The 10,694-nt window shown below is 32.6% G+C and overlaps 1 protein-coding gene across 1 annotated transcript; it reads left to right on the top strand.

Annotated features, from left to right (window-relative positions):
- The first annotated feature begins 256 nt into the window (after positions 1-256).
- LOC139489376 (polycystin-2-like) lies at positions 257-4,878 on the top strand. Its single transcript, XM_071275687.1, has 3 exons — positions 257-358; positions 2,277-2,451; positions 3,447-4,878. The coding sequence occupies exons 1-3, from the start codon at positions 257-259 to the stop codon at positions 4,820-4,822; spliced, it is 1,653 nt and encodes a 550-aa protein (XP_071131788.1). The 3' UTR covers positions 4,823-4,878.
- The last annotated feature ends 5,816 nt before the right edge of the window (positions 4,879-10,694 follow it).

Here is a 10,694-nt window from a genome sequence, read left to right as displayed (position 1 = left end):
ACAGTCCGTGTAGCGTAATGCCCGCGTCACACTGTCCCGATTTTTAAATACGATGGACACACAAATGCGAAAATTGTAAGTTCGTACGAAGTTGGTCCTGATTTCGTTAAAAGACCAAAAAGTGACCGAAGCAAGTACGATGAATAACGAAGTCTATACGATGGTGTTGAAATTATATACGACAGCAAAAGATGAACATACGAAGGTTAACTGAAGACTGGTATTTAAGCTTCATATCTCAGCCGAGGCCTACACGATGGATCACGAAGGCTACACGATGGATTACGATGATGGTGCGATGGCCATACGATGTCTATTTCTTATAAAACTTAGTTTATTATCCCCTCGTCTACTAAATGTAAGTTGCGTGTAGATAAAATTGTTATGGACACTCTAGAACCAAATTGCTCAAAACTTGGTATGGTGTTACTCGTTAAGAATATCTTAAGTGCTATTGACTTTAAAGTTCAAAGGTCAAGGTCATATAGTGGCAGTTGTAATACAAGGCAATATCACCCTTGTGGACACTCTAAAACCAATATGCTTCAAAAGATTTTTAACAAAATTTGGTATATTGTTCCTTCTTGTAATGATCTGACATTGTTTACGTTCAAGGCCAAAGGTCAAAGTCATGCAGATGGACTTGTTTTTTCTCCTTGTAATAGCATAATACAAAGGAAATTGGTTACTCATGTTTTTAACTGCTGGTTCTAAAGACAATATTAAAGGTATTTTGAGAGACTGAATGTTTTGGTTGATTTCTTAAAAAATAGTTTATGTATCAAATATGCATATTCAATTTACCATTTTCTGCATGTGTCATATACAAATATAGTGTCCATATTTGTCCCCAATATGTTACATACGAGGGGATGCCACGCTCGGCATTGTCTTTTTGAACTGTAAAATGTGTGCACTAATAAGTCTGAATAATTACCCATAATAATGCCCATGTTTACTGATCTATTTTAAAGGTACTAAGGTAATGGGTTCGTTTTTCAAAAAGAGCTCTTTCCAGGAAAATATCATTATAATATAGAAAAAAGAAAGGATGTGGGGAAAGCAACAAATGCGGCAAAATATGATATATAGGAAACAAAATGGTTATAGAGTAAACATTCGTGTGACAACAACTCAGAGGAAACATAAAAAATCAGAATAATGAAGAAAAAGTTGGTTTCCCTATATACGTGTACCTGCAGTGTTGGTTTTCGAGGCTCGTTTATGATTTTCATTATGTTACTTGATATGAAAAATTGACAAAAGATAATATTTTAATTGGAGAATGCAACAAGGTACATCTTCAAGTACAGTGTAATGTATGTGCATGACATGGATAAATCTTGGACGAAGCGCAAATAATTCCATATAAACACCCATACACCTAGTGAGATATCCTATGATGAGGCATGGGTTTGCAGCAAAGAAGTTATTTACACTTCTATAATGTAATGAGTTATTCCCGCGTCACACTGTCCCGATTTTTACGCCGATGGCAACACGATTATGGCAATTTTCTAAATCGGGACTGATTGTATCCAGATCGGGCTATTCGCAGTGCCATCTTTAACCATCCTAGAACCATCGGCCACTTTGTCTAGCCTTCGGGGACAACTTCGGGAAGGGTTCTAAATTTTAGGACTTTATTCAGTTAAAAATATTGGACAAAATAATTTCAGAATTAAAAACAAATTTGAGTTTTTAACTTTGCTGTTTGCCTATCATTACGTTTAATTTTACGATTATTAAATTGGTATACAATTATAAGCCTGGTACCTTTGATAACTATTTACACCACTGGGTCGATGCCACTGCTGGTGGACGTTTCGTTCCTGAGGGTATCACCAGCCCATAAGTAAGCCCTTCGGTGTTGTCATGAATATCAATTATATGGTAGTTTTTATAAATTTCCTGTTTACAAAATTAAAATTTTTCCAAAATCTAAGGATTTTCTTATCCCAGGCATAGATAACCCTAGCCGTATTTGGCACAACTTTTTTGGAATTTTGGATTCTCAATAACTTTTTATATCTTTGGATGTATAACTATTTTCATCTGAACGTCATTGATTAGTCTTATGTAGACGAAACGTGCGTCTGACGTATTAAATTATAAGGCTGGCATATTTGATAACTATTCGTCATTTGTTTTGAGTTACAAAGCAAATATATATGTCATTTATCTGTAATAATTCAATATGTATACGTAAGCCACAATATAGAAAATTCACCAGATAACTTCTGTCATATATCATAAACTATAACAATATTTTACAGGTTACAAGTTCAGCTAGCTTATTTACATGGATCGACGAGACTCTTATTCCGTTTCTGTTTCCACGGTACCATACCAATGGAGATCAACTGAAAGTCAATAGAAGATTATATGTACATGACCAAGTTAACTTTCGTGTTGGTCCAATGAGACTAAGACAACTAAGAGCAGTTCAAGGTACGGTTAATTATACAAGCATCTTTATTTGTATTACTACTGTGATGAATTAATTACCAGTTCTCACTGATGAAATTCAAGATTGCAGCTTACATCTTAATTGTGTCTGTTCCTGAATGTTTTGGCAAATTTCACTCAAATAATATTGGTAATCCCATTAATAAACTTGATATGACATAATTCTCTTCAACTTCGTCCCTTATTTGGCCTTTTTAAAAAAATTTTGATTCGAGCATTACTGATGAGTCTTTTGTAGACGAAACGCGCGTCTGGCGTTAATATAAAATGTCAATCCTAGTATCTATGATGAGTTTATTTACAACCACTCGGTCGATGCCACTGCTGATGGAGTTTTAATTCCCAGAGGGTATCACCAACCCAGTAGGCATTACTTCTGTGTTGACTTGAGTTATCATTGATAAATTCATAATCATAAATCAACTGTTAACACAACTTTGAATTTTTGAAATACTAAGGCTTTTCTACCTCAGGAATAAATTAATTAAGCTGTATTTGGGCAAAACTGTTAGGAATCTTTGGTCCTCAATACTCTTCAACTTCGAACTTTACTGGCCTTTTCAACATTTTTTGATTCGAGCGTCACTGATGAGTCTTTTGTAGACAAAACGCGCGTCCGGCGTTAATATAAATTTTCAATCCTAGTGTCTATGATGAGTTTATTTGGTTGCATCTAAAGCCTTTTTTATATTTACCTCTATCAGGAATGCTCTAATCTAGACTTTAAACGTATACTTAAGTGTATGATTCTACGAGACATGAACATGAGTGTTGACAGGCTTAACATAATTCAGAATATTATTCCCGAGCTAATATAAGATACCTACTCAAAACGCAACTTGATTACGAAGTGCAAAACTATTGTAATTAGTAAGCCATCAAATGTTTTAAACTGAGATGTTGCAATGCATTTGGTAGTTGTCATGTTCACCTGAAGGTGAAAATTATTTATTGAAAGTTGTTATTGACTTTTTCAGAGCCATGTAGGACACAGTTATGGGATAACTTTACCTGTTATGATGAGTATTCTATTTCCGGAGAGGAGAATGGGAACTATTGTGTAGCCTGGGAGTCTCGACCCTGCGTCAGAGGTCAAGCTGTTTATAATATGACATATGCTGCCTGGAATTTTGTGTCGTCTGCTGATATTTGGGGACTTCCGGTCACAGGATTACATTCTACCTATGGCGGGGGTGGATACATAGCAGAATTCATTGTCAACTACAACATATCACGTCTAGTTCTCAATGATTTGTATAAATACACATGGATAGATCGTAAAACGAGAGCCATATTTACAGAATTCACCTTGTACAACGTAGATGATAATGTTTTTGTTTTCATTTCGTTTTTGACAGAATTTCCGGAAACAGGTGGGGTCATTGCAAGTACATTAATCAAACCGTTTCGACCTTACCAACATGTCGGAAGTCTTGGTTTGTTTATCTTTATTTGTGAAATTATTGTACTGATTGGAATAATTGTATTTTCTGTTCATAAATTTATTTGGTTTCGGAGATACGGTAAGAAGATGTGGAAAGAATTATGGCATGTTCTTGACATATTAATCATAATGTTATTCTTTGTTGCTACCATAATGTATATTGGAAGATGGATAATGATTAATAAGGCAATGAAAGAATGGGAAAATCATAAGAATAAATTCGTCAACTTTAGTCATATTGCGTCATGGGACGAACTGTTTAACATTTTCTTGGCATTTATTATATTTCTAACAACATTTCGAATCATGCGAGTTCTCAGCTACAATGAAAGAATAAACCAATTTGGCAAGGTACTTGCTCAGGTGAGCCGTGATCTTTGTGGATGTTTTGTAATGTTTGTTATGGTGTACGTAGCGTTTGTAACTTTTGGACATTTAATTTTTGGCAGGCATCTAGAAACATACAAAAACTTATTTGTGTCATCAACGACATTGGTTAACGCTATTATCGGTAAAAACAGCATCAAAGATCTGTTTTCTGTGGAGCCTGTTCTGGGAAGAGCCTATTACTTCTTCTTTGTTTTGTTTTTGTTGTGGATTTTAATGACGATGATGAATGCAACATTAAACGTAGGTATTACAATAGTTAGGAAAAAGCCGGTGCGGTCCACATACGGCATCATTAACATTGTAGCAAGCTTCTGGAGAGAGGCTGTTGGTCATTTTATTGCATCAAATAATACCACAACAAAAGACAGGCTGAAGTTATCACGTAATTATATATCAAAAAAGAAATTTACAAAGACAATAGTAGTAACACGTCAGGATGAGACACAACAGGTCGATATGGTTAAACCTACAGAAAACCTACCGAAAAAGAAAAAACGAGCAAGACGTATTTATCAGTAAGATGAACCATGCTTTGTTTAAGAAATGTTTCATAATTATTAAGTGTGTCATTGTTCTTTTTTCATTTTAATTAAATTGCACATTATTAAAAAGTCTTTTTTCTCGGTTAAATCGTGTGACTTGACACATATAATACATTACGGATGTTTAAGTCCAGAAAAATATTACCTTATTTGATATTTAGGGTCTATAGTGGTCTTCAACTTCATACTTTAATTTTCTGCATTTTAACGCTTTTGATACTAGCCTCACTTATGTTTTTTTTTTAGACGAAACGCGTGTATGGCTTACAGAAGTGTAACCCTGGTTTCTTTAATGAGTTAATTGATTCGATCGATATCAAATCACCATTTTTAGGCAAGTGTACCGATATTCAATTTTAAACATCCATTAAGAAGATACAAACCTTGTTGGCTTAAAATGTTCTTAGCGAATTGCAAGAATTCCCAAAGGATTGAAACCGGGTGCGAGTGCAGTGCTTGACGATTTTCTTGTAGAATTGGCATCAATATAGGCTAAATAATTAGGTTGTGTGGGGTTAAAGGACATATTTTACTAGAAGCTCTAAAAGGTCTATGTTGCTCGCTTGATAAGGGACTTTCCGTTTTGAATTTCCGTATTTTTGGTATTTTATGACAATCATTTCTATTTTGTGGATCTAGTATTGCTGAGCATTTAGTCTGCTTAGTTTTTCTTTATCTGCTTTAGTTTTTGCTCAAAACAAAAAGAAACAGACTAAATGCTTATCCTGTTTATGGACAGCCACTGGGCAACCACTCATATAACTTTTGAACTAGTTTGAATATCGGTCTATTTCTGTAATTTATTCTTACATACTTTTGATTTTTTAACCCTGTATGCGTAAATTGTCTATGAAAATTTTGAATATCGGTCTATTTCTGTAATTTATTCTTACATACTTTTGACTTTTTAACCCTGTATGCGTAAATTGTCTATGAAAATTTTAAAATTGTTGGTATGCACATTGAACAACAAATTTATGCGTACATTGCCTATGTAAATTTTACGTCAGACACTCATATAAATCCATGTGTTCGTAGATAGGTTTTTGTGTCCTGTTAAATTGTTCCTTTTAAAAGTTTTGGATTCTTACATACTTTTGATTTTTTAACCCTGTATGCGCTCATTGCCTATGTAAATTTTAAAATTGTTTATAATCCTGGTACTTTTGATAACTATTGTATGCACATTGAACGACAAATATATGTGACGTATATAATTTTTCTGACGTCAGACACTCAAATCAATCCATGTGTTCGTAGATAGTAGATGTTTTTGTGTCCTGTTAAATTGTTATACGATGATGACTGATGTACCCATATTTTTGACTATTTTATTAATTGTGACTATTTAACGCATCATGTAAATGTAACGGAATTTGATGAGACTGTTATTAAAGTGAGAGGGTTAGCGCTATAGAACCAGGTTTAATCCACCATTTTCTACATTTGAAAATGCCTGTACCAAGTCAGGAATATGACAGTTCTTGTCCATTCGTTTTTTGATGCGTTTTGTTTTTTGATTTTGCCATGTGATTATGGATTTTCCAAATTGATTTTCCTCTGAGTTTAGTATTTTTGTGATTTTACTTTTTCATATAAAGAGTGACAGCCTACTACATGTATCAATGAAATGTAACTTGTTAATAGATCATACCTTGATGATTTGTTTTGTGATGTAAAGCGTCTATCTATCTGTTATAATTCTTATCATGGAAATAAAAAATGATAAAAAAAAAATCAACATTTAAGAATAATAATTCCAAGGATATGTCGGATGATTTATTTCCAATATATTGTCGTAATTGCAGATCTTGTCTTACTGATAATGTTTGCTTATTAAACTTTCAATCTGTCTATTATAATGTTTAAGATTTAAGTCAAAAACGGTAAAAATCAACATCAAAGTGAAATAACTTTAACAAGGAGTTGGCTGACAATTTCTACGGTATGAACCTATTTGTAGATATAAAAATAGATTTGGTGTAATTGCCAATGAGACAACTCTTCACAAGAGACCAAATGACACAGAAATTGACTACTATTGGGCCAGGTGATCTAAAAATGGTTTCAACTGCAAACATTTGTAGATCTATATTTTAGATCGTATTTTGTTTTGTGTTTTTCTTTTTTGTGGTTCGTGTTGGATTGATAGTCAAGTCCGTTCCGAGTGATTTTTACATATTTTTTTTTATGTTGTCTTGGTTTACTACTGTCACTAAATGTACTGATATATGGATACTTGCAGTTGAATATAAAAAAGAAGATGTGGTATGATGGCCAAGGAGACAACTGTCTACAAGAGATCACAATGACACAGAAATTACCAATTATATGTAACCGTACGGCCTTCAACAATGAGCATAGCCCATACCGCATAGTCAGCTATAAAAGGCTCTGAATCACAATGTAGAACAATTCAAAGGAGAAAACTAACGGTTTTATTTATATAAAAAAATGAACGAAAAACAAATGTGTAACACATAAACAAACGACAATTACTGAAATACAGGCTCCCTACTTGAAAACTTGTATCGGTGAACCTTTTGAAAACAAGCCAGGAAATGTTTTGTAATCCACTGTTGGTCGTTGGTTGATGTCTATCATACTTTTGTTTCGTTTATCTTTGAACCAAAATCCGTCTGATGGTCTTCATTTTCTAATTATTTCACAATGTGTTTAACTGGAGTTTTTTTAGTCATTGTTGAAAGTTGTATGATGAGATGTCATTGGACGCATCTGTTTTTACGGAAATGTTGTTCACCATGCCCAGAAACTGAACGAGTAGAGTTTTTTTCTAAAACGTCATCAACTTAACCTTTTGATCCGAAACGTGTTCCACCTACCTCGATGACGAGGATACCTCGATAACAAATGGTAAAAATGAAAAGTTCATAAAACCAAAATATGAAAAAAGCAGCTCAGTTATTGAGACAAAATTAACAAGTATTCATCGATTGGGTACGAGTTGATAAAACAGTGGGTATTTACTCGTTGCTGACATTTTTTCGGCTGTGGTCTAAGTACCTTAGGCAACTAGCATATTCATATTTTGCTTGCATCGACATAATTTGAAACTAGAATTTTTATATTTTTGAATAAACTAAGGTAAAGGCAACATTGTAAAATAAGCTTTTTTACTTTAACCTATAATTGTTTACTTTTTAAATTGTTATTTGGATGGAGAGTTGTCTCATTGGCACTCACACCACATCTTCCTATTACTATTTTTGTGCCAGCTCTGATTAATATAGTTACCTAGTGGGGATTTACAAAGTACTGTAAAACAAAAAGAGTAAGAGTATATGCAGTAACTTCTGTAATGCTATGGTATTGATAAACATGCATTGGTTACACGAGTAGAACACTGCGGGTCCTTTCGATTTTATTAACTCGGGTTACTTGGGAGAAATTGTTTACGTTACTACGCCCGCGCGCAAGACATTTAAATCGAAGAATAACTTACAAGTCGAGCAAACTCTTCAAACCCTTCAAAAAAATTAAAGAAATGCTTTAAACGATTATTTGAAATAATCAAAATTTTATAAGTGTTTTTTTCTTATTGAACTATAAGAATAATTAGAACTATAAGATTAATGATATGATTGGTTTGTGTTGATAAATAAAATGTTCATTTTCATAGTTCTTTTCAAAATTAAATTATCTCTTAACAAAGAAAGCGACAACATAATAGTTCACGATATTTCCAGCGCCGGAAAAATGAACATTGTTATAGCATATGACTTTTTGCTGGATTTAATTAACTTTTACCACAAGTTACTTAAGTACAGCTATTTGTAAGATCCAGGCAGGGGGTGATTCATGTATGTCTCAGAACTGCTTTATTCTTTAATATAATAGGCAGCTAAGATGGAAAAAAAGTTTGCAAGCTTTTTTCTTTAATTTTCTTGAACGGTTGCTATGGAAACATGCAGCCATTTTTTTGAGGAATTTATGATGAAATCAGGCATGAAATTGGAAAATGTCTACTTTTTGGTTGCAGCAATTTCATGATAATGACAATTTCAAGAACAAAAATAATTTCAACATATAATTAGGCATTATTTGAAGTTTATATTTTGATGTTGAGTTTGTGGATTTTTTTTTTTGTTAGACTAAAATGGTATTTTAAAAGGTGCAAAAATCTGTATTTTGACATTTTCTGAAAATAGCTTAAATGTCATACTTTAAATCAAGAAAAATTGACATTGAGCAGACAAGGCCATTATAAACTATGATTGCATCTTAAAGTTAATACATTGAATTATTTAAAACAGGAAAAAAACATCTGGGGTTTTTTTTAATTTTTTTTTACCATGGCAACAAAAATTGGTAAAATTCATAAAAATGACAAAACACAATATTTGTTCATTATCAAAATGTTTGCTTATTTGTTTGTATTAATGTAATTTAACAGACAATAAAACAAATGATTTGTTTGAAATGATAAAAAATATATAAGCTTTAATATAAGTGGCTGAAAGACCATAGCAACCAAAAGAAAGCCCTAGAAACCGGTCTAAAATTGCTAAATTAATTCAGAATCAGCATCAAATACATGGTTTTCTAGGTATTGGAAACATGTAAATAATGGAGTATGAATAATATACACAACAGTTAGATAGTTTATTTACACTTGATCTGCTTTTAGTTACCATGGGAACAAAAAAGTTCAGATTTGATACAAACCATTATGTACCTTATAATATCTGTTTTGCAGCCCTGCAAATGGACTTCTTTCAACCATAATCAACAACAAAAATCATATTTCTCTATATTTACAACTCATATTTCTTGATTTCATGAAAGGGTCATTTGTTTATTGTAATAACAAAGTATGGCATAGAATTTTTAGATGGAGAGACAGAGTTAATAATGTAGGGCTGCTGAATTTAGTTTAGGTTTCCTTAACAAATTGTATTCCTGGATTTTTCTTAATATCTCAAAATTCTAATTTTATTTTGGTCTAGAATCGTAAAAGTAAACGGTACGTCTAAACACTGATAAGGACTCCTTCGTCCACTAAAGACCTATACAATGCCACTTAGGACTAGAAGGAGTGCTGTTATGTGTATTATTTTTTACATATTTTTTAGAGACAGATATTTAATGCAAAAAATTCAAATTTTATTGAAAAATAATCTCAAATGAATAGATATTCAACATTATTTAAACGGTTCATTCCTCCTATTCCCACTTTTTTATAAATCTGGTAAGAAAAGTTAAAATTTCATGTGGGAATAGGAGGAAAACTTATGCAAACAAAGGATTAAACTTAATCAACTTTTAATTGGCCAATGTGTTTTGGGATAGGAAATTGGTTATTTTTGTATATGTCTGAATTTTGTGTTTTTAATTCAATTACAAATGAAATAAATGGAATAAAATTGAGAATGGAAATTCTGAAAAAGTGAAAGAGACAAAAACGTGACCATATAGCATAAAACAATCGAATAAAGGAATGTAGCAAATTATCTAATATTTCTTTTATAACACAAATTCAAAAGTAAAGCCAAGTAAGCATTATAATATTAAACAAACACTACAAGTAAACAGCACTAAATATTTTAGTGTATGGCATGCCTGAAAAGAGGGATGAAAACATCTGGAAAATCATTGATGACTTAATGATGAATTATTTAAAAATGGAAAAAGCTAAAGCAGAAAGCTTCCCATTTCCCAATTTGGGCAGAATTCAGGAGGGAAAAAACGACCAAATCCGATAATAATTAGATTTATACACTATGCAGATAAAGAGCTATTTTTATCACTTGGGTCACTTTTAGCCGGCAAGAATATCCGCATGGTAGATGATCTGCCTCCATGCATGAAGGAAGCCCGAAATGAACTTT

This window comes from Mytilus edulis, chromosome 9 (assembly GCF_963676685.1).
Source record: "Mytilus edulis chromosome 9, xbMytEdul2.2, whole genome shotgun sequence".
In the NCBI taxonomy this organism is placed as follows: domain Eukaryota; kingdom Metazoa; phylum Mollusca; class Bivalvia; order Mytilida; family Mytilidae; genus Mytilus; species Mytilus edulis.
This window is presented reverse-complemented; position numbering and strand designations above follow the sequence as displayed.